At 54.6% G+C, this 23,160-nt stretch overlaps 9 protein-coding genes across 9 annotated transcripts; 4 read left to right on the forward strand and 5 right to left on the reverse strand.

Moving 5' to 3' along the window:
• Window positions 1-373: 373 nt before the first annotated feature.
• BO86DRAFT_378334 (uncharacterized protein) lies at window positions 374-1,405 on the forward strand (the record flags this gene model as incomplete). Its single annotated transcript, XM_025670621.1, has 1 exon — window positions 374-1,405. The coding sequence occupies one exon, from the start codon at window positions 374-376 to the stop codon at window positions 1,403-1,405; it is 1,032 nt and encodes a 343-aa protein (XP_025528713.1).
• A 912-nt stretch (window positions 1,406-2,317) lies between these two features.
• On the reverse strand, window positions 2,318-3,351 carry BO86DRAFT_336579 (class I SAM-dependent methyltransferase). The gene has a single exon (XM_025668918.1). The coding sequence runs from the start codon at window positions 3,275-3,277 to the stop codon at window positions 2,465-2,467; it is 813 nt and encodes a 270-aa protein (XP_025528714.1). The 5' UTR covers window positions 3,278-3,351; the 3' UTR covers window positions 2,318-2,464.
• A 459-nt stretch (window positions 3,352-3,810) lies between these two features.
• Window positions 3,811-5,358, reverse strand: BO86DRAFT_427612 (SNG1 family protein; the record flags this gene model as incomplete). Its single annotated transcript, XM_025675557.1, has 2 exons — window positions 3,811-3,936; window positions 3,985-5,358. 2 exons carry the CDS (start codon window positions 5,356-5,358, stop codon window positions 3,811-3,813), a joined length of 1,500 nt encoding a protein of 499 aa, XP_025528715.1.
• Window positions 5,359-6,144: 786 nt separating this feature from the next.
• Window positions 6,145-8,299, reverse strand: BO86DRAFT_310557 (uncharacterized protein; the record flags this gene model as incomplete). The annotated part of the gene is made up of 3 exons (XM_025667869.1): window positions 6,145-6,743; window positions 6,830-7,302; window positions 7,359-8,299. 3 exons carry the CDS (start codon window positions 8,297-8,299, stop codon window positions 6,145-6,147), a joined length of 2,013 nt encoding a protein of 670 aa, XP_025528716.1.
• Window positions 8,300-8,470: 171 nt separating this feature from the next.
• BO86DRAFT_62246 (uncharacterized protein) lies at window positions 8,471-9,538 on the forward strand. Its single transcript, XM_025677513.1, has one exon. It carries the CDS (start codon window positions 8,643-8,645, stop codon window positions 9,249-9,251), a length of 609 nt encoding a protein of 202 aa, XP_025528717.1. The 5' UTR covers window positions 8,471-8,642; the 3' UTR covers window positions 9,252-9,538.
• Window positions 9,539-10,564: 1,026 nt separating this feature from the next.
• BO86DRAFT_455477 (uncharacterized protein) lies at window positions 10,565-12,840 on the forward strand. Its single transcript, XM_025677111.1, has 2 exons — window positions 10,565-11,104; window positions 11,135-12,840. The coding sequence occupies exons 1-2, from the start codon at window positions 10,815-10,817 to the stop codon at window positions 12,516-12,518; spliced, it is 1,674 nt and encodes a 557-aa protein (XP_025528718.1). The 5' UTR covers window positions 10,565-10,814; the 3' UTR covers window positions 12,519-12,840.
• A 504-nt stretch (window positions 12,841-13,344) lies between these two features.
• Window positions 13,345-14,834, forward strand: BO86DRAFT_310733 (aromatic prenyltransferase; the record flags this gene model as incomplete). Its single annotated transcript, XM_025667880.1, has 3 exons — window positions 13,345-14,347; window positions 14,396-14,621; window positions 14,729-14,834. The coding sequence occupies 3 exons, from the start codon at window positions 13,345-13,347 to the stop codon at window positions 14,832-14,834; spliced, it is 1,335 nt and encodes a 444-aa protein (XP_025528719.1).
• Window positions 14,835-15,513: 679 nt separating this feature from the next.
• BO86DRAFT_418084 (FAD-binding domain-containing protein) lies at window positions 15,514-17,452 on the reverse strand (the record flags this gene model as incomplete). Its single annotated transcript, XM_025675062.1, has 3 exons — window positions 15,514-16,479; window positions 16,554-17,071; window positions 17,164-17,452. The coding sequence occupies 3 exons, from the start codon at window positions 17,450-17,452 to the stop codon at window positions 15,514-15,516; spliced, it is 1,773 nt and encodes a 590-aa protein (XP_025528720.1).
• Window positions 17,453-21,701: 4,249 nt separating this feature from the next.
• BO86DRAFT_427640 (NAD(P)-dependent alcohol dehydrogenase) lies at window positions 21,702-22,866 on the reverse strand (the record flags this gene model as incomplete). The annotated part of the gene is made up of 3 exons (XM_025675558.1): window positions 21,702-21,981; window positions 22,059-22,491; window positions 22,584-22,866. The coding sequence occupies 3 exons, from the start codon at window positions 22,864-22,866 to the stop codon at window positions 21,702-21,704; spliced, it is 996 nt and encodes a 331-aa protein (XP_025528721.1).
• Between the last annotated feature and the right edge of the window lie 294 nt (window positions 22,867-23,160).

The following is a 23,160-nucleotide window of genomic DNA, read 5'->3' on the forward strand; positions in this document are numbered from 1 at the left end:
GATATGGCAACCCATCATTATACACTGTCTCTGGTATACTTGACAAAGGTCAGACGCCAGTGAAGAAGCCGCCCCTGCGTTCTTTCCTCTAGGGCACGATGCCGGTCATGTGACCTCTATGAACAAAAGATGGACAAACCTAAGAAGTATCCGGCGATCTCCCCTCGACGACAATGTATTATCAGTGTTTGTCTGTGGCAATAAAGAACCGACTAACGGACGTACAATAGATCTTGCTGGGACGCGATGTCTTTGTCCATGAGGAACGACTTCTGCGCCAGACAGTATATAAAATACCCCCCTCCCCCACCCGGCAAAATCCGCAATCCAAGTCTACGAGAAGGATCCTCTGCGACACTGTCAACCAGCCACGATGTCCCCCCAAACCCCCTACCACCTGGGCTTTGAGTTCGTGATCCGCGAACACCACCCACCCAGCGAGACCCCGGATGACCACGAGTTCAGCCACTCGCAGAACCCACTCCCCGGCCGCTTCGGCGAGAAAGAGCGGCGCTTGCGGGTGTGCAAGGGCCTGCGCGTGGGATCCGGGTACTCGGCGCAGGTGGCCGTGGTGCAGGAGGTGCTGAGCGGACGGCCGCCCAAGCACGCGGGGTCGCTGCACCGGGACCCGGACGAGCTGGGCCCGCGGATGGTGGCCAAACTGTACGACCCGCGGTACCTGGGCGCGTCGTCGGGCCGGACGTGGACCCAGGCGGTGCACTTCATGGACACGCAGTACGTGCGCGAGTCCGCGGCGTACCGCCACCTGCTGGACCACGGGCTGCAGCAGCACATCCCCCAGTACCACGGGTCGTGGTCGACGCACACCGCCGACCCGGCCAGCAAGGAGTCGTGCGAGGTGCGCCTCGTCCTGACGGAGCTGGTCGACGGCACGGACATGCGCCAGCTGCGGCCGGGGTCGTTCTCGCTCGCCGATCGCCAGGCCATCATGCGGCGCATCGTGACGATCGAGTCTGAGTTCTACGCCTGTGACCTCCGGCACTGCGACGTGTATCCGCGGAATGTGATCATCACCCGGCCGCATCCCCGAGATAAGAAGGGCGGGAAGGACAAGGCTCCCGGCCCGCTGCGCGTCACGGTGATTGACTTCGGGCTCGCGCGCGTCGGCCGCTCGTGGTTTGATGTGAATTTGGGCAAGTGTCTGGCCTCCGATCTGCTCCCGGGGACGTATATTAGTCCCATTGTGCGCTGGTGGGTGAAGGATGCCGAGATGGACCCGTGGGGTGACTGGGTCACTTGGGATTGGAACCAGTGGTTGGCGGACGCCTTCAGCGCGGATCTTCCGCACATCACCCGTTGCATGCTCAAGTGGGTGCATCCGCTAAAAAGGAAGGATCCGTTCTTCAAGCAGTTTGAGAAACGTGGCTCATGTGACGCGTGCTGATGCTGGTCTTGGTAGTATGGCTGATTGCTAGGTTTTAGTAGCTATTGGATTCGTAACCGTTGGATTCCATTCGACAAGACGAATATTTATGAATATTATCGGAGAATATTATCAGAAAAGACGAGTAGCACGTTAGGAGTATTGTATGCAGGGCCTACCGGTGGCGACACGAGAGCCCTAAGGCCTATGTATCTTCTTTTAGAGTAAGTGAGACGGTCCTCATTAAGTTCATTAGGCCGGGGCTATAAACTCAAGGCACGAAGGTATAAGCAAGGTAATATGAGATGCAACATTGGCAAACTATGCAAATCCTCGTATTCCGTGTCGAACAAGCGCTCAAACAGCCGACTCCGATTGTGCTTGTTTAGACTATACGGAAGGGAGGAGCACTTACTCGGAGAAGGGCTTGAGAGCCACTCACCTGGTGAAAGTGCCTGCACTATCATATCCCCTTGGCCTATTCCCATACAAGGTCTCACCAAAGCCCCCATTGACCCAATTATGCACTATTTCGAATATTGCTTGACTGGAAGTCCATTTATCGTCATTTGGCTCTCGACCTTTACCTTTTGCCTCGATACCACAATTAAGAATCATCGGATGTCTTATCATCAATATGGTATTCTTTATATTAGCTCATTTGACGATAGGCTGCCCGTGCCACATTGCAATAGTCCTGATACATTCATTCCAAATAAATTCTACTTCCATGAACCTAGCGAAGAAGCCGCTGCAATAACCCCTAATTCTCCAGCAGTGTGTCGATCACCTCTTCAGGCAGGTAGAAGCATCCTGCCGGGCTCCTACCCCCCTTTCCTCGGGGAATATCAATCCAGTTATTTGTCGGACAAGGCGCACCCAGCCATGGATATGAAGTACCCCAGGTATTGACACCCTTAATGATTCTAGTATCTCGCGCTTGGAGATTGGGCGATGTGCCCAAACCTTCACGAATAAGTTCTCTCTCGTGATCCAAAGCAAGGTCTTGCCCTAGCCAACAAGCATGCATCTCTGTCTATGTACATCAACGCCCCCGAAATATCCACAAGCAAAACCGGGCTACTTCCGACAAACCACCTCCGCACTGGGAATCGCAATCCACGCATCCCGATCCTGGCCCCAGTCCCTCCACACGCCCGAAATGCCCTCCAGCTCCTCCACCGACGCAAACCCATTCTCGACCGCCCCCTTCGCAAACGCCGACTTCACCGCCCGCTCCTGCCACGTCCCACTCCACCAGCTGACCTCCTCGGGCGTCGCAAAGCACCACGCGCTCACCTTGCACTCCACCGCCCCCGCATCAAACCCCGCCCGCCGCGCCCACACATGCACGAACCGTCCCGCATTCGGCTCGCCCCCATTCTTCCGGGCCACAGCGTCATACAGCTCCTGCCACCGCCGCAACTCCGGCAGCTCGGGGTACCACATGAAGGCCGAGTAATCGGCTTCGCGGGCGGCGACGATGCCCCCCGGTTTACACACGCGCCGCATCTCGGCCAGCACGGCGACCGGATCCGCGACGTGCTGCAGGACCTGGTGGCAGAAGACGACGTCGAAGGTGTCGTCCGCGTAGGCCAGGGCGTTGGCGTCCCCCTCGACGAAGTCGATGTTGGTGAGGTTGCGGGATGCGGCCAGCGCGCGGGCGTCGGGCAGGATGGCGCCCGCCATCTCGAGGCCGGTGACGTGGCCCTGCGGCACGTGGGCGGCCAGGTCCACGGTGATAGTGCCGGGGCCGCAGCCGATGTCGAGGATCTGGTGGTGTGGTTGGAGGTGGGCGAGCAGGAATTGCGCGCTGTTTTGGGCGGTGCGTTGGCCGTGGCTGCGGAGGACGCTCGCGTGGTGGCCGTGCGTGTAGGTGGCTTTTTCACTCATTTTGGGTGGGGGTTTGGGTGAGGTATGTTTCTTTAGGATGAAGAGAGAGATGAGGAGTGATTGTGAACAGAGAGAGCTGCTTTGTGGGTGGGTTTATGTTGGTGTGATGGGGCCCTGTACGGTGGGTTTATATAGTGCTTCTGGTGCGGTTGTTCGAGGGCCGATATCGGCGGGCTGCATACGCGGATGCATGATGCGTGGGTGGCAGGTTATGAAAGCTCTGTGCACAATGGATGACTCAGCTGTGCATCTGTGCTGGAGCACAAATTTGTTGATGCTCATTGGGCGGCTCGGCTGAAGGATTGCTTGCCGCCTGAGGCAGGAAGCTCCTCGACTAGATTATTTCCACGCCTCAGGCAGCCATGCCCATATACCGCATTCGGCAGTACAATAGACAAGAGTTTCGGATTAGGTATATGACTTGATCAGTATCAGTAGACATGATAGTCACTTTTGGACGACACCACGTGTGACTCTATAATATCAACACTGTGTGCAATTGCTCAACCGGCAGCACCACACCCCCCCCCGAATCATTCAGTGAACGGCAAATCGAAACAAGGCCCCGGCTTCTGCCTGCGAGTAGCCGACCTCTCCACCTGCGACAATTCTCGGGCAAGCTGATCCATCCGCTCTTCCTCTTCCTCTCGCTGTAGCTGCTGTTCCCCTGAGACTGTCCCTGCCGCGGTAACAGCAGCATCCGCAACCTGCCCGGTCCCCGCCGAGCCCTCCCCTTCCCCTTCCCCCTCCCCCTCTCCCTCCCCCTTCTCCTTCATCTTCACCGCCGCCGCAACAGCAGCAGCGACCTTCTCCTGCCACCCCCTCTCCTCCCTCTCCATCGCCAGGACCGCATAATGTGCCCTGCGATACACCCCGACCGTACTTCCCAACAACCCGAGCACCTCAAACCCAAACAGTATAGGAAGTGCATACCCCAACTGGGGATTACACCCACGGGACCAGACATCCACGAGCACCTGGAACACCGCATGCGCGGGCAACGCATACCCCCACCGATAGAAAGCCGGCGCCAGCTCAAATGGTAGCAGAATGGAGGTGACATTGGCCACGATCCACGAGATGAACGCCATCGGCACGAAGGGCGGCGGGATCCAGATCGTGAAGAGGTCCAGCACCAGGAAGTTCAGGTGCGCGAACAGCCACAGCGCCAGCCAGGTGAGCACGAACTGCGCCCCGGAGACGCGCCAGCCGTACCGGAAGGCCCAGACGGCGCCGGTCGTGGAGAGCGAGCCCAGCATCGTGTAGGTCCCCGCCAGCAGTTGCCGGATGATTGCGATTCGGTGCGGGGCGACGGTCGTGTATAGGTGGAATTGTTGGTAGACGCTGTTGATGTACCCCAGGTAGAAGAATTCTTGGATCATGATGAGGATTATTACCAGTGTGTTGTAGATGAGGCGCGAGCCTTGCGTGGTGGGTTGCAGGTTGGTGGAGGTTAGGGTCCAGGGTTGGGAGAGGGTGGTGAGGGTGGTGGTGAGGTTGGTGCTGGTGGTGTTGGTGAAGATGTTTGGGGCGATGGTGCTGGTGTAGGCGATGCGCGCGGCGTTGGAGAGCGTTTGCATGCTGGTGTAGATGGCCGAGTCCACCACGGTGGAGTAGCGCGCTTCGTTCCACACCAGGGTGAGCACCTCGTCGGGGGAGTGCGGTGCGCCGCTGGCGAGAGCGGCGGCTAGCTGATCCGATGCGTTCGGAGCGATGTACAGCCCGCCCCAGTAGTCAATGTGGCAGACGGCGGTCGTGATAGTGTCCGACTGGGGATACTGCGCCGTCGCGTGCTCGGTTAGGGTTGGGAACCCCGGGCCCTGCAGCTGCTGGTACGCGGCGCGGACAGCCTCCCCGATGGCGCCGCCGTCGTAGTCCACGAACACCACGTTCAGATTGTGCACATGCGTCGTCTGCTGGAAGAGCGAGCCGAACAGGTAGCAAAACAGCCCCAGGAACAGCAGCTGCAGCACCAGCAGGTTGATCCCCGCCGCTTTGAGCACCGCCAAGCGCAGCGACCGCACCGCCGGGTCGTGGATGCTCAGGTGCTTCTGCCGTCGGGCGCGTGCGTAGAAGGTCATCAGGTCGTCTGATAGCCAGCCAAGCAGTAATTCTGAGGAGCCTGGGTTGCCGTTGGAAGTTCGCTCTGGGTGGTTCAGCAGTTCATAATAACTGACTGCAGCACGGGAATGGTGGGGCGGAGGTCGGGCTCCTCCTCGTCACTCGGTGCTTATATGAATACGAGCGCGCCACCAACCAGCGTTTCGCTTGAAGAAGCGGTCTTGCAATCCCGGCATGCTGTTCCAGTCTAATTGTCCCGTCATATTGGAACTCCCTCCAGCTCTACAAACCAGTTCCCCTTTTGGGGTGGCTGGAGTCACGTGGATGTAGTTGCTGCATCTTAGGGCTATGCCCAATGCGGCCATCTGAATTGCGCATAGTGGAGTGAACACGAGCTTTTACTTACCGTGCCAGAAGCAATTCTAAAAACCCCTTTTTTACTGTATATGCGCAGCGATTGCTTGTTGGAGATTTGTTAGCATAGTAATAGTTAGAAAAGTGTGACTAATGGCGAGTTTCCCGAACAGCCTCATGCTTTCGAAGTGTGCCAAGAGCCTCAACCCCGGGCATCCACGTCGTTGTAGCGGAGTATATATCTCGATCAAATGCCTTATTTCCCACCACGATAGCGTCCACCACCTTCAATACATGTCATACAGTTGACTGAGGCGATACAGTAGCAGAACTAGGTATCACCGCGAGTCTCAGCAGCTTCCAATTCCAAACCGACCTCCTTGACAGCTTCATCCTCTTTAACACCATTACCATTACCCACACAGCCAAAAACGAAGCAAACAACCCCAACCCTAACTCACCTCATGCCCAACAACCGCATACCCATCCTTCATCCTCATCCCCACATCCTCACCCTCATTTCCCCCGGCCATGTGCCCCGGCACCCCCTTCCCCAACTCCAACCCCACCGAACTCGGCACCATCCCCTCGGGATCATCGCCCCTCCACATCCCCAGCCCCATATACGCCGCGCGATGCAGACTCAACGTCTCCTCCACCGCCCACTGCTCCCGCATATACCTCCACCGTCCGTTCCCGCGCAGCCAGCCCACCACAGAATCCACACTCAGCCCAACGATGATAATCAGCCCGCACACGCCCACTGTCAACGCGAGCCCCAGCACAGAGAAGTTGGCGTACCCCGCGGCGTTGTGCACGAGCTGGTTGGTGCACTGCACGCGCGCGTAGCTGCTCAGCGGCGCCGTCACGTTCCACCCCACCGATGACTGGTCGAGCAGCGAGGTCGCCGGGAAGTTCTTCGGCGCGGTGGCCCACTCCACCGCCCAGGCTTGTTCCTTGGCCAGCGAGGTAGCGAACCAGGTTGTTACTTCGGTTTGCCATTGGGTGGGCGGGATGTAGAATTGGATGTTGCTGTAGGCGATTGAGGAGGCTGGATTTGTTGTTAGTTGGGTCGGAGTTAGAGGTGGGGAGGGAGTGTGGAGGAGGGAATTGTGCTGGGGTGGATAGGCCACGCACCATTTAACGCTGCGCCGCCGCGGCCGTTCACGTTGGAGTACATGCTCCGGTCGTTGTTGCCCGACACAAACCGGCCGATCGTCGCGATCTGGTACACGTTGAATCCGAGGAATTTGGTCGGGTCGATGGTGAAGGTGGACAGCGAGGTGCTCAGAATCCCGCCGAGCTTGGTGCACCCGTCCGGCCCGGGGCGGTTGGGGTTGCAGATCTGGTACTGGTCGGTGCATACCAACAAATTCACCTCGTAGCTCTTGGTCCACATCGACGAGGTGACGTTTGTCCCCTCGATGCTGTAGTTTTGCTGTTCGAGCGCGGTCATCCACGGGTCGTAGCTGGGTTGGAGGTAGTTGATGTTGTTTTGGTTCAGCATCATCATGGTGATGTCCGCGTCGGTTTGGTTGATCGCTGCGGTCGGCTTCCATGACTCGAGGCCGTTCAGGAGTCCGCTGGGGTCGGATTTGGCGAAGACAGCGCTGCGTCGGTCAGCGTGCGGTTCGTCTGAAATCTAATTTGTGATACCAACACTCACCTCAGTGTGTAGCCAACGCCATCCACGCTTGGGATCGGGGTGTACGAGAATGTGTAGTTCAGGTACGGTTCACCCATATAATACTGATATCCGGCATTGATGTAGACAATCTGGCCCCATGTTGAGTCGTTCTGCACGCTGCCGAGCCCGGACCCGTGCTTGACCGGGGCACAGGTGGTGACCCGTCGGTATTTGATTCGGTTGTGCGGGGGTGCGTTGATCCCAAAGTCCTCATGCGAATCGAGTAAGCCTGTGTCCATCTGGAGGGCCGCGTTGCCACCGTCCGCGCAGAGATCGGGTTCGTACGGGCAGGAAGCATTCGGGTTGGTGGTAAACGGCAGGCTGGGTCGGATGTAGGTGCTGCAATCGAGCTCATTCGCGTCCTCTTGGTAGCAGCGGCGGACGTATGTGGCAGCGTCGTAGGTATCTTGCAGACCCTTGGTGTTGCTGACGGTCACGTCCGTGGCGTTGAACGAGTAGCCCCCACAGCCTGGACCGATGATGAGCGTCGACTTGCCGGCCGCCTTGGTGATGTAACTTGTGAACAGACCAGATACACCGAACAGGATAAGAACGAGGATGGGCAGGAGTGCCAATGGTAGCGATCGGCCGACAGCCCTGAACTTTGACGCTGTTCGCCCTGTCTCAAAGGGAAGAGTTAGCAGAGCCCAGGCCGCGGCAGCTGCCCCTTTGTTGCGCAGGATGACCTGTCGCTGGTAGTGGAGAGCATCCCGCCGCCGATCAGGGGCTGTAGTCCCAGTTTGATGGAGTGTAAAGCTCAGAATACTCCAGAACAGACTGCCTGCGAGGGAAACAAGTATAGCCAGAAAGGCGCTCAAAATGCCGGAGTTGGTCTGCGACAAAGTCAAGGTGGCTCCCCGGATCGCTCCCTCGGACCAGTTGATCCAGACTCCCGTGTAGGTGTAGAGCGCCGCAGACATGGCTCTTATTTTCCGCAACTCGCGTGCGAGGGCTCGAAAACAAAAGACAGCAAATTCTTCAGCAGTGATGCTAGCTGGGGTCAAAGTTCAGACTCTGGCTTATAAATGTTCAGCTGCAGGGACTTGGACCTGTTCAAAGAACCTCCTCTCTTCTACGACCCGACGCCATCAGATAGCGGGGGTGGAATTTCTGGCATTCTGGGTGGCTTTTCATGCTGTGGCAGAGAAGGCTTGAGCAGACACCTATTTTGACCTTGACCGGGGTTTGACTTAAATCCAATCGCTTGCAGATGCATATTTCGCTAGAACGCTACATTTTCATAATAGCGCGTGCAGATGGCTGATGCCACCAAATGGGAAATGCCGATCGATGTGGTTGGAAGTCGGAAGTTATTGGCCACAGGAAGGGGCTGCAGGGTCTTTGCTCGTGTTCGTGCATGATACGAGGCTGACGCCTTCAATAATGATTCGCTGGGCGCCCGGGCTCGCTCATGCGATACCCCGGACCCAACCAGGGGTAAAGCGCTTTGTCACCACACCTTTAGTGATGTTAGAGCATGAGTGTCATGTGCTGTTGCTGTCCTTCTCTGGAAGTGATGGGGCTGAGCACTGGAAGCCCAAGCGCACTAAGGCAGCTACAAGTCAGATTTGTACCATATTTTTGTATCATGGCCGGCGTGCCTCACGCCTCCCACGTTCCACCGCGTTCAGTACCTGTCCCGCGACGCGGTTGCGGCTGGGCTTCTGGGCTGTAATGCGGGCCAGAAACAGCAATGATGTGTTCCATGCGAAAGGACGATGTTTCTCCGTCCCTGAGAACGGCCTCCCACGAACCCAAGATCTGGAGTCAGAGCCTTACCGTGAATCCGGTCCCGATGCCCCACTCCCCACATCGAGTCTAGATGTTTTGGATCGAGGGATGCTGTCATGCTTTTATGCTTCCGTGCTTTAGAAAAGCGTCACGAGCCGTCCGAGGTCAACCAGGTCAGTGACGTCGGAACAATTTGATCGAAAGCTGGTGCACGATGCATTTCATGACTGCAATATTCCATGCGCAGATTTCCACTTAGAAGTCTGTCAACCACTCCGGGGAGTGCGCTTTAGTTCAATCAGTTGACCATCAAGGGTTGTTGATCCTTCTCGAGGTACTGCAATACGAGATGTGGCGTTGCAGGCAAACGAAGCCAGGAGTGCTGCACCGAGCTTCGTGACGTTCGGAAATCCCGTCAGGCTACTTCTGACCAAGAGAGCATAAGGTTTTGATTTCCAAAGACTTTCAACAATACCTTGATGAGAGGGGATGTGGTGTGCGACACCCTGTGGTATAGTAAATTCAGGCCCCGACCGTACAAAAAAGCCGTTGACAGTGTCGCTCGCTGCATAAGAATCGTTGAGGTTGTGTTCCGCGCACAACAACCTCGGAATTTCAAGCTTCGGGCTTAAGGTGTATCATCAATTCGGTGACTCTGGAAGAGTATGTTTGCATGCGTGAACTGCAATATACTGACGGAAATGGTGCTGCCTATCTCACATCACGCTTGTGGGCAGCTGAACGCGACTGTTTGTAAGGTAAGTCCAGAAGCCCCGATTCGCGGGTTGGACGCACAGGCCAGTCTGTGTATCTTCGAATAACTCGAGTGACGTATTCCAAGTACTGTTAGTACCGTGAATGACCAAGCTGAAACGGAGAACGCCCTCTCTGGTTGATGTAGATGAAGTTGTGGAAGCAGGCGGAGAGAAGTGTGTTCCACCTGCGGCCTGGCAGCCTTGGTGCCTGTATTCCAGGTGCCTTGGTGCCTGAAGATATACGCCTCAAGGCGGTCAACTTACTGCCACCGCCACATCTACCTGAGCCCTGAGGAGCGCGGAACTTTCCGCTTTCCACAATTCGTCATCGTCAACATCTCTACTTTGCTATCCAGCCATTATCTGCTCAAGTTAAGACAGACTATTCCGACTGCATCTCAGTTACTAGGTATCTTTGCGTGTTACCTTTTCCGGGAGCAACGTCTTGTCCTTTGAGCCTGACTAATGACGTGATGCCCATGTCGAGCAAGAATCACACTTGTCAGCGCCATGCTCGTGCTCGACCATGAGCAGCACGGAGAACCTTTGCAGCATTGTTCTCACCAGGCATGCAGTAGCTTGGCCGGCGTTGAGCAACTCGACTATGATCGGCGATAAGCTCGGGATCTCTGCACGGATTATCCCGAGCTCAACGCTGGGAGAGCATGCCGCAAACGGATGGCTCCGAGACATGGTTGTCGAAGGGACTGCGCATAGTGGTGATCGGATGGTCATTGGCCATAGAACCGAAGATCCCTAGATAATCAGATACATGAGTGCCTGGTAGCCCAGCGCCAACATTCCATGCGGCATCGGATCGTCCAGGCAGAAGCTAAGCCATTAGCTTGACACTAATGCGTGTCGTCTCATTCGATCTGCTGTCCAGAGCCTCATTTCAGTGTCGACACCGCCTTCCCCCTCGCTGAGATCACGCCTCTTTCACTTCGACATGTTTCTGCCACATACTCACCCGCAACGCAACGAGCATACTCTCACGGCATGCTCCCACAGCCTGCACAAAAGCGCCGCTTCGGTGGCAAGCGATCGAAGACGGGCTGTCGCACATGCCGAATCCGACGAATTAAATGTGATGAGACAGCCGAGAAGTGTCGTAATTGTTCGTCCACCGGACGACTCTGCGACGGGTATGAAGTCTATCGTCTACCCGTGGCAGCCAAGCGCGGGAGGGACCTTTCCCTCTCGCTTTCTACCCCGGTCAACACCCATGTTCGCTGGGCTGTAACATCAGATCAACGTCGCTGCTTTAAGTTTTTTTGGCGACCGCACCATCACCGATGCTCTCGGGTATTATGACTCCCAGTTATGGGAGCAGTTCATGTTCCAGATGGCGAATCTCGAGCCTGCCGTGTGCCACGCCGCCATCGCCTTGGGAGCGGCTCACCAAGAAGTGGTCTTGCAAGGCATCAATCTCCCCGGCGACGGTGCAAAACGAAGAGGCGTTTGGTATTTCTATGCGCTCGAGGAGTCCGCTCGCGCTTTTGAGCTCCTCCGTCGGCGCAACCCTCAGGACCCGCAGATGCGGCAAGTCACCCTTCTCTGCTGTCTGCTCTTCGTGTACTTGAGCCTGTTGCAACGAGACTATAACACTGCTTTCCGACATCTGCAAGCTGGCTTGCGGGTATTCCAAGAATCTGGGTCAGGCCGTTGCGGTTCCCTCAATGGTTCTTTACTCGGCGGTGCCGGAATAGATATCCATCTCGTCGCAGCCTTCGCGCAGCTCGAAATTCAGTCAACGCATTTCAATCCTCGTGAGTGTTCACAACTCGGTGCCGACTCAGCGCCACGCAAGCACATCCTCCTCAGCAACGACCGCGACCGTGACCTGCTCGGGCAAAGCGTCGACGACCTACGCCTGGCCCTCCAGCCCCTCGATAGTGCCATTTACCAATTCTTCCACCGGTGGGGCACTGCGTCCGCGGAGGCGATGGTGGCTCACGACTCCGACTTCCAGGCCACCCAAACCAACCTGCTCTCAGAGGTCTACCACGCCACACGCTCCCTTGATAACTTCTGCGCCCTCAAATATGCCACCCTCTCTCCAAAACACAAGCGCGGCGTCGACCTGCTGCGGCTGCACCTGATGACATACTCCGTGGGGCTACGGATGTCGATGGTAGCGCACCTGCAGCCGGCCCAGGTCCAGGCATTCACGGCCGACCACGCGGCCATCCTGTCGTTGGCCCGCACGATCATCGCCCAGTTCCCCGAGCGGCCCACGGTCATGGTCGACTCGGGCGTGATCCTGCCGCTGCGGGTGGTCGCCGACTCCTGTCCGGACCTGCACGTGCGCTGGCAGGCCATCCAGGAGCTCCGGGCCTGGCCGCACTACGAGGGCTTACGCGACACCGTCCTCGCGAGCTCCTTCTCCGCCGCCCGCTGGCGGCTCGAATTGAGGGCGCGCATCCGTGCGGAGCTGTGTAGCGTGTTCGGTGATGAGGGCACCGGGGTGGGGAAGGAATCTTTTGAGAGGATGGTCGATGAAGAGCTGCGCGAGCGAATGCGGGTGCTCACTGCTCGAGATGGCGATGAGGAAGGCTTCTGCCAAGCGGACGCGGAGCTTTCAAAGATCCTGGCGTCGGCGCCCCTCGGTGATTGGTCGTGCGCTCGTCACTTGGGACGACGCATAGAATGATATATTGTTAGCACTGCCGCAACCTGGTAAGACTATAGCAGGGTTTTTCGAGGTTGACAAAACTGTTGATCGACCCGGGGGGCGGGGGCTGTCAAGCCATGTGACTCCTCCACGCCGTAATGCCTTCCACATAGACTCTTTCTCTCTCACGCAGCCTGGAAAAAATAGTAGACACGATCCAGACGGTGGGATATTATCCGACACGAGGGGTTTATTTTCGTTATACCAGTGCTGTCAGTTAGTGCAATCATTCGCTTCTGTTAGATTCGTATGGCCTTGCATACCCTGAGTTGTTTCTACACGTGGGGTCCCCTGAGGCCCTGCATACGATATCATACCAATCCTGTTCTCTTTGCATGTACTTGGCGTTACTGATTTGTCTGTTTCTATTCTTTGACTTCGTTTTCGTGGTTGTTTGCGACCATTTGTCCACGAAACAAACCCTTGGTAGAATCGCTTGGCGGCAACATATATCTCCATGAAGCCTAACAAGCCGAGTGAATTCTCCGAGGGCTGAGCCGACTTAGCCAGCCTAATGTCTCAACTCGTTTATATGACAATTTAATTGGCTGGCATGTTCACGAAGGCAGATTGCAAGGCTCGGCTTTGGAACAATGTCAGGTCAGGCAGACCAACATCCCTCAAGACATCAAGAGAGGGGACCTAATGCTCGTCCGGCCTCGGACTCAACTTATCTGGCTTTATGTAGATGATATAAACTGCTTTATATCTGCCACAAAGACTAGAGGCCCCTGCCGTGCCTCATCAAATTAATCAACGTAAGGTTGATTGCATCCAGCACCATAGCATACAATAAATTCACATCATGGCCACCAAACTACCCACCGCGCTGTCTCCATACCACACCCTGAGCCAATGCCTCCTCTTCCAAAACCAAGATGAGCACGACTGGTGGCATCGGGCGGCGCCCGTGCTCACTCAGATGCTGCAGAACGCCAACTACGAGGTCCACAAACAGTACCAGTACCTGGCCTTGTTCGCCCAGCACGTCGTGCCCGCACTGGGTCCATCCCCGACCAACCCGCGTCCCAACCAGTACCGGGGCGTTTTCAACCTCGAGTTTAGCCAGAACTTCCAGGAGTCAGGCTGCATCATCCGGCTCGCCTTCCAGCCAACAAGCTACCTCGCCGGCATCCCCGGAAAAGACCTATTCAATCGACTCGCTACTCCGGAGGTCCTCGCTCGATACGCCCAAATCGACGGCATCGATCTCGACCTATCACTCTACCAGCAACTCGTCAGCGACCTCACCCTGACAAAGCAGGAAGAAGACCGCCTGCTGTCCACAGAAAGCCCGTTGCCCCCGGTCTTCAAAACGCAGAGCGGCATCGCCCTGGATCTGCGCAAGGAGGGCAAGATGACCGTCAAACTGTACACCTTTGTCGTCGGCAAGTCGATGGCGACCGACACCCCAGCGTCGACGCTGTCCCTCGAGGCTGTTCGCAAAGTAGACCAGGGTGCCACCCGCCGTTTTGAAGCGGGCCTGCAGTCCATCCAGGCCTTTTTGGACGAGGGACAGGGCACGCCGGACGCGATGATTCCCGCCTCCCCGACCTCCTTCCACCCGCGCGGCATGATCCAGTTCGGGTGCGACCTGGTGGACATCGCGCGCACGCGCTTCAAGTTCTACATCCACGACTACATCGTGAATCCGGACCGGCTGGCCGAGCTGTGGACACTGGGTGGCCGGCTGCGGGAGGACGACTGTCCCGGCATCGAACGCGGGCTGGAGATCCTGCGCGAGCTGTGGTCAATCCTCGAGATCCGCGAGGGGTATCATCTTCCCTTCGCCTGTGCACCGAAAACCGGTGATCGCGGCTCGGTTGGGAAGATCACCGCCACGGCCCAGCAGCCAGCAGCCGCGGAAACGAGCAGCTCCAAGCCCCAGTTCTACTACGATCAACAGTTCATCATCGTCAACTACGAGATCCACCCGGGCAATCCCTGGCCCGTGCCCAAAGTGTATTTCCCGCTGTTTGGGATGACGGAGACTGCCGTCATCGCCGCGGTGGGGGCGTTCTTTGAGAGGCTCGGGTGGGCGCAGCAGGCGCGCATGTATCGCGAGAATATGGCTGCTTGCTTGTGAGTTGTCTCTTTCTTTTTCTGCGTACCGTATGTTTGCTATTGATGATACCCCGATACTACTGATGAGCGATGTAAATTATGTACTGACATCATCCTGCACGCAGCCCGACTCGCGACTTGGAGAAGACGACCGATATCCAGGTCTGGCTCTCGTTCTCGTATTCCCCCAAGAAGGGACCGTACACTACTGTGTATTACCGGAGCCTATAATGGCGCAGGGAAGCTATAAGGTGGCTGTTTGAGCATTGACTTACTCTACCCTGGTGTTTAATACTGCCTTCCAGTTGGATATGTGTTATATCCGGTTTTATACTTCAATAGTCGAGAATGTACTTGAATTATATACTTCTCACTGGCCCGATCGTGACGCATCCCGCTGGGACTTGTACCTTATAGTTCAGTACTGAGTGTTGGATCTTTATCACACAATCCTTTCTTCCTTGCCCCCGGCTGCATTTGGTACATGAAGGGGCTTCACTCTAGATCTCCGGTCCGTCGTCGACAGGATTCAAATCAAATAATCTATTCGTCTCAATGTGATAGAATGTCTTCGAGGAATGTCTCCAGCTGGAAGTCTCCATAGAAGACTGTTGAAAATGTCGCACGATACATATGAGACACGAATGTATGGCTCGGGATAGAGAGGCTTTACGACTGTAGTCCTGCGCAATTCTACTTGCAAAGATACTCAGATCGCAGCAAGCTTGGTCAACTCTAGTGTTTGACATTTTGACATTCCCGACATCTACTCCGGTGTGCTACCTAAGAGAATACGAAACAGTAAGCTATCTAACGTCCAGTCACACAACCTGCGTCAGCGATCGTACCAGTCCGCCACGCGTCTCATAGCCGAACCCATCAATACCCCAAGAATACTCTAGACCACAAATCACACCCGACAGATCCCCTCATCATCCCAGTCCTCACTCCCAACCCCCATCCGCACGATAAACAAACCTTCCGGGTCACACCTCTGCTTGATCGCGTACAACCGTTCGTAGTTGTCTCCCCACAACGCCTGACGCGAGTTCGGCTGCTCGATGTCGACGACATTGTAGTACACCCCGAGCGACGGGACCTGCAGAGCGCGCACAAAAGGCAACTGACTGTTTACCATACTCTTTGTCAAGGACGTTGGTGGGAGAGCACGTCGGATCGTCAGCAGCAGCTCAGCCTCGCGCCACCCAGGGAGCAAGGCGCTGTCAATCACGGCCTTGTTGGCTTTCACTTGCCCTCCTACTGACATCAAGATCTCCACCGAGTCTCCGACTATGTATTCCAAATGGGAGAGCACATCCATGATATGGGATGTTCCATTCGGCGAGAAGAAGATGTCCTCGGAGATCAATACCGATCCTTCCACCAGTCCGTAGCCTCCCCCATTTAGCTGGCGCGGGATATTGAGCCAGGTGGACATCTCGGGGTACACGGTCAACTCCGAAGTGTACGACGAGGATAGACCCTGAGCTGCGAGAGCATCATGCATCGCATCGAGGTGCTGCTCTATTGGATCTGTATCAGTGGTGTTGACGAACAGGACGTGTGCCTCCAGCCCCGCGCGATCCTGCAGGAACCGCGGCACGATGATAGCGCTGGTCTTTTTATCCATGCGCTTCAGCGCGGGGAGCAGGTTGGTGAGCTTAGTGGTGATGGCCCAGATGGCTTGGTCCCCACCGCCATTGGTTCCATTCTGCTGTCGGGGAAGATCCGCTGTCAGCAGGAAATGCACGGCTGGGACGTCGGGAAACGTGCGGATCGTGGTGCGGACGACCACTCCGAACGTGCCTCCGCCTCCTCCGCGCAGGGCCCAGAAGAGGTCCTCGTTCTGGTATTCGTTGGCGACGACCAGATCACCCTACCATGAGGGAACCTAGTTAGCGCTCATCACACAGCGCCAATAGGCCAGGTATAAGGGATGGGGGGAGGCACCTCAGCAGTAACAACCTCAAACTCCAACGCATTATCCGAAGCTATTCCATACGCAGGACCCAGGAAGCCCAGCCCGCCGCCTTGCACAAACCCGCCCGTCGCGGCGACAGAGCTACACGTGCCGGTCACCATATTCACGCCTTCTTTCTTGCCGGCGGCTAGGGCTTCGAGCCCTAACACCCCGGCGCCGAGGGTGACCGCCGACCCACGCGACGTGTTTCCACCCTGTGGGATGAAGTCTGGCAGGAATTCCATCTTCTTCAGAAGATTTACATTGATCTGGAAGGACCCGAGGCCACTCGATCGGCCGATCCCGTCGTGGCCGGTGTTGCGGATGGCAACGTGCAAGTTGTGGTGGCGTGCGAATCGCACCGCTTTCTGGATGTCCTGGGCGGAGTGCGCGAGGACCCCGTACACGGGGATGCGGCCTTGGCTGCAGGAGATGGCGCGAGGCGTGTCGACGAAGCAGCTTCCGTTGTGGTATTGCTGCGTTTCCCAGGTCACTGACTGAAGTGCGCCTGCAGAGGATTACCGGGTCAGTGGATACGTCTCTCGATGAATATTAACTTGCTATGCCGTTCGTAGAAGTGAAATAAAATGAGGTAACTACCTGCTTCTGCGTTGCGCCAAAGGGAGTCATGCGTGGAGTTCCTGGCGAAAGCACATCGCGTTGGATCGTATTCCCTGCCATGGCAGACTGCACCAACCGGTTGAATCTGGATCAAATGCCCGTTCACGGTGCGGTTGAGAGTACTCCAGTCGTGGGATGAAGGCCAGCACGGGTCGTTTGGCAGACAGCGGCAGTCCTGCGAGCCACGGGCGGGGGAGGAACTCGTCTCTCTGGCTGTGAGAAACAGTAGAAGCCAGATGATAAGCATAGTAGAAGATGAAATAGACATTGTAGCTCTATGTGAACTCTATACTCGCTCATTGATCTGCCAGCGCCGCTGCGGTACGGAATCCTCATAAGTAAAGTCTTTCCCGGATCAGGCTGCCAATCTGTCTATGCAATTTCACGCCGACGAAGGCAGACCTCGACATAATTCTCCTAGTGGACAGTAATCGCAATCTCTACCAGGAACATCCATCTTCTTCTCGAGCTTAGCTGAGCACCCGATGGGTGAGAATGGAGCCTTCAAGGACTATGCTGGTTGCAGTCTATAAGCGGAATACGAGTAAGTCGTCAACGAAGTCAATCACGAGAGTCTCGGGTTCTGCTGACTATTTTTGCACCCGTGACTCGGAGATAAAGTATAAAATCCTCATCACCGACGTTTCGTAATGAATGTTCTCTTGCGAGTTATACGAAAATGATGCTATTCTGGATTGTTCCACCCGTGCGAGGCCGCCGTGCGATCCCAGATCTTTGTGCTACGGTAACGCGCATACATCTCGTGTTCCAGAACAACTGTTGGCTCTTCGGCCTGGGATAATCCTTTCTGGACGGAGAATCAGATGATGAGGTTGGAGAACACGGGGGCATAGCCACAATGTCCAAATGGGTTGCAACTGGGTTGTGTTTTGGGTGGCAGTTGCATCCTTCTGGCGGAGGTCTGGAGATATACTGACTTGAAGTTTAATGACACATTTGTTTCTTTCTAGTCATTCAAGACTGAATGCAAGAATAGCTAAACAAAATCCATACGGTTAGACGTACTTAGTGCTCTGACTCAGGATGATTATCATAACACACCGGGATATGGGTAACTATACCAAGTGCATTTGTAGTGATCTATTACTCAGCCATAGAAGTTAACAACTATCTTTCTTAGTAGAGCATCATCCTTGCAATGGCCAATTAATTACTGGCGACGCTGTTATTGTATCGGAAATACAGAAATAGTCGATGTTGCTTTGTTTGAGACTGTTAAGCAGGCTTGCTTAGGAGGCGTCAGTTGCCAGACCCATTATTGTAGGCAACCCGAGGCTCATCCGCTCTCAGCTAGCTGGCCGGACAAACCCTGTGACGGTTACGAAAAGGTGGGAGGTACAATGCACATCTGGAGACTGCGCTTTTCATACCAGTTCACAATGTGGTAGAGCCTGCATCTTGTTCACCCATGGCTGTCAATCCAAACACCGGCGGCAGGGTCCTAACATCATCAGCATTCATATTCACTCACAAAGATTTAAGGTCCCGATCATCACTCCGAGAACCAGAACCGAGACTGGCCCGTCCAGAGACCGAACGCTGATTTCCCTGGGCATGAAATATCTCAACCTTCCGGCGTTTGAGCCCAATTTATCTTGTCTCTCTGTGAGGTCCAATGAAGATAGTGGCTGGGCTGCAGTATGTGTTAGTCGGTTTTCCTGAACAGAACAATGATGGATCGAGAATTAAGAGGGACTTACAGGAAACGTGGGGGGTAGGATTACATTTCAAGCCATCTTGAGGTCCCCCCATACGTGCTTTCCCTGTTTCTCCTATCAGTAATAATGATGGGGAAAGGATGAATTATGCCTAAGAACATATAGTTAGCATCTCTTCTGTAAAGTATTGCTGTGACAGTGGAAGTATGGTGCTTGTGGCACATGTACAAGGGCTTATGGCTTTTATCGGGCTATTATTTGTGTAGAACCCTTCTCTGAACGTCTTCTGATCGCCACGAGTTCTCACATAGAAAAGTTGCGTCCTGTCTCGTTACCCTCCTCTAACTAGACTATATAGTACGACCAGAGATTACGAGTTCAGACAACTAGAGAGCTCAGATGGACGTAGAGTAGAATTGCCTCTTTTAGATTAGCGACACTTTGAATGAACATCGGTGTAGACAGAAGGATGCCGTCTATTTTTCTCTTTGACACATTTATGAGCGGACTTCAAGTACAATAGAGGTATCATTTCACCTTTCCCATCTGGAGTCCTCATTGAACCTTCTTGTGTACTGAAGACGGGAGGTGTTGTGTGTGAAAGAACTTATTATATGGAAGGGACGGTGCTGCCATTGAGAAAGAAGCTTCGGGAATATGTCCAATATCTATAATACGAACTCCCGATGCACCCTTACACCAGTATCAAGCCAGCCCAACTATTTCTCCCCCCAAATACCATGGGCACGCTCGATATTATATGGTCTTGTCTGTTCACGATTATCTCGTGTACCTCGACAATCCAGTAGGGCTCGGTAACACTACCATGCCCCCATCTTATCGGCCCGGAAAGTCCTCATGTACTCTTTGACCCCCAGCTCATGCGTAGCCATGTCATAAGCGCCCAGCGTAGCAGCGTCCATACCAATGTCAGTCCAGCCAAACTCCTTGGCGGTCTTGTTAATTGCCCGCTGAGCTGCCGGTTCGTCCGCGATATCAGCCGCCATGGTCAGCACCTTCACATCAGGGTGTCTTTCAGTCATCAGCTGGAGTTTTCTTGCAGGCCGGCCGCATCAATGTCAATTAATACCGTCTCATGAATGTTGTGATGGGCAAATGCCAGGGTGACGCTGCGGCCGATACCTGATCTGGAGCATTAGCAGTAGAATTTACCCCTGGGGGAAGGATCAAGATGTTCAGACCTGATGCTGCTCCAGTAATTCATGCCATTCCTTGAAGGTTCAAAAAGGCCATTTTCTTTGTCTTTTCTCTTTCCTTTTTCTTGCGCCTTGTTTTCTTTTGAGGTTGTGCGAATGGTGTGTAGTGTATTGGAAGGTTTCGGTCTTGACCTATGATTGACTTGCGCTTGATTTCGTCTCAAAGGTGCTGCAACCATTTTTCAAGGCCTGTTCATACATCCTGAGAAGGCTGCTTAGCGTGCTACGACGTCCGACAGGGCAGGACACCTGTGATGTCACCTGGGATGTTGAAGGACTGGATTTGGTCCAGGATCTGCGGCGCGCCGCCCCCTTGCATAAATTTCTAAAGTCGAAGCCGCGAGTTGGCCCAAATGTGATCATTCAAGGTTCTTCAGAGGGCTTTACAGGTGTTAAGGAATGGGGAATTGTAAGCTTTTGCATCTATGTTGCACGACGGTGTCCAATGCCTCATGATGACGATACTGAGTCGAGAAGCCATTGCGATGAGAGGCAAACCGTGGCCCGACCTTAAGAATAAATCTGGCTTACCCCAGCGCTAAGATAAGTCTCAATGCCAGGTATCAATCTGCGGCCTATAACAATGACTGGGTCCATCAGATCTGATCGTGGTCGCATAAGAGTGACGAAGTTATGCATGTCCACGATGTGGCCCACGGGGGTAGATCATGACGTGTCCGCAGAAGCACTCTCCTTGTCTGCATAGATGTCTATCACTTGGATGGCTCTGGGCAAAATGCTTATCGGGAAAATACCCCGATGTTCTCACGGTACTGCGGTGTAAATAGAAGGGCACACCTGACTACGGAGTATGATGTCAATCAATTTGCAGCCATGAGCAGGTTCTTTAACCCCTCCAAAGGCAGATAGAACATGACGAGAAGAGGTAAGGAGGCAATCACAGCACGCCATTTATCTATATGGCAATTATCAAGAGTGCAACTTGGGAGATTCCACTCTGACTGATCTCGTGGTGTACTATCCCCATCATCAATGAAACCCGGGTGAGATTGTCAAGAGGTAACCCAACGCATAGTTTTGCGTCTGTACGTAAAAGTTAAGGTTTGTATTTTGATCATATTCTCCTTGCAGATGATATATATTCTCTATGTCTCGACGTAGATTGATTTTGCATGATACAGTTTTAATATAGTCTGAACAGCCCGTTTGCTACGTTCTTCCTGGCCCCAACGTCCACGACGACTCTCGACAATTGATGCTTTCTCTTCAATTCTCTTCATATTTCATCCGTATGAAAATGCCATTGGGTATCAACGGGCTATCTGGAAGTTTTTTTACGCGTCATATATCTCTGATTAGAGGACTTGTTTCTTGGAAGCAAGAGACAGAAACCAACCCTCGTCGTATTCCGATCCATGAAACCGTTCCTTGTGTTGCCCAGTCAGAAACACCACCTCAATATACGATTAGAGAGAGAAGGACTAACATATCGCACACCTACCAACCAATCATTCATATTGCCATTCCCTTTCAACCAGTGAAATCCGCTTTCACCTTGGAAAACCGCATTTTACTGTTGCCGGTGTATAGATCCAACTAACGTGACCTAGAGCCCCCTACTCTTAGTCCCGATTGAAAGGACAAGCTATACCACCATATTTCAGCGATGTAAAACAGCCCTGTACCGTATTCTTCCAGTCCTGAGCATCTGCATCGCTTCTTCAATCCCCGCCTGTGTCAACGGAAACTCCATGATCGTGGGATATATCTTCTTCCGAGAGGCAAACTCTAGCAGGTCCAGGACGACCTGGCGGGAGGCAATGAAGGACGACTGAATGCAGATCCCGCGCTGGATCATGAGCGCGAACGAGACCTCAATTGGCTCGAAGGACGCCGTAATGAAAAACATGGCACTATTGTTGTCCATCAATGGGACTAGTCTGTATGGATGAAACGATGGACCCTGGTCAGCGGAAAGGTCTTTTGAACATGTCAACAAGGCAAGCGGAGAACTCACGTATCAAGACTCTTCCCCGGCTGTCCACAGATCAGAAGATGCTGTACTGGCTCGAACGTTTCTTCGAGCGCATGATCACCTCCAAACAGGTGGAACTCCGCCGCCCCAAAATCCAGGGCCTCCTGTTGTTTGCCCTCGGTGCGCGAGAGCACCACCACGTGGCATCCGATCGCGTTTGTCAGCTTGATGGCCAAGTGGCCGACGCCGCCAATGCCGAGCACGCCAACGCGCTGGCCAGGCCGGACGTTGTACTGCGTCAGACAGGTCCAGACGGTGGCTCCGGCGCAGAGCAGTGGGGCGGCGTGGGCGGAATCGTACCCGTCAGAGATGGGGAAGACCCAGTCAGCGTCCCAGACTGTGCCATGGCTGAGGGATCCGAGGTCGTGGTCGTGCGTCAGGTACATGCGTCCGGTGGGGCAGTACTGGGACCAGCCTGTGCAGGTGCGACGCGGTAGTCAGAGGAAGAGTATGGGGTTTAGGGTAACGGGCAGAAGGCGATATCAACCAGGGAGCAGAGGTTCATACCCGTGAGACACCGGTTACACGCACGGCACGTCTTTCGCACATATCCATATCCGACCCGATCTCCAACGTGGACGGAGGTAACGTCTGGGCCGACGTGCTTCACAATCCCGACCCCTTCATGTCCCAGTGCCAGGCCTTGGTGCATAAAGTGCTCGTCTGTGCCGCAAAGCCCCGAGTGGGTGGTTTCAATGTACACCTCGTTGGCTCCGAGTTGGCGAGTGGTAGTGTCTGAAGCAATCCTCTCGTCGGCGGAACCCCGGAAGATGGAAAATGTCAGCTCCATGGTGGTGGATGTTTATCAACCGAGATCAATATAGTATAAAGAAAGCACGATGGTTGCCCCGGGAGGGCGAGTGTATATGTATAAGTTCTTTGTGAAAATAGAATCAGTATGGTGAGAGACCAGCAATAAGCAAACCAAACAATCAACATGTTGGTAGAACCGGTGTATGAGTGTTACCTTGCTAGTAATTAACAATTTAGCGGTAAGCGGTCTTGGATCGAGATATATGAGGTCAATTCACACGCAGAGTGCCAGATCTGGCAGTACGCAAGGGGAGAGTCATCCCTGGACCAT

Source organism: Aspergillus japonicus (assembly GCF_003184785.1).
Source record: "Aspergillus japonicus CBS 114.51 unplaced genomic scaffold BO86scaffold_17, whole genome shotgun sequence".
NCBI lineage: Eukaryota > Fungi > Ascomycota > Eurotiomycetes > Eurotiales > Aspergillaceae > Aspergillus > Aspergillus japonicus.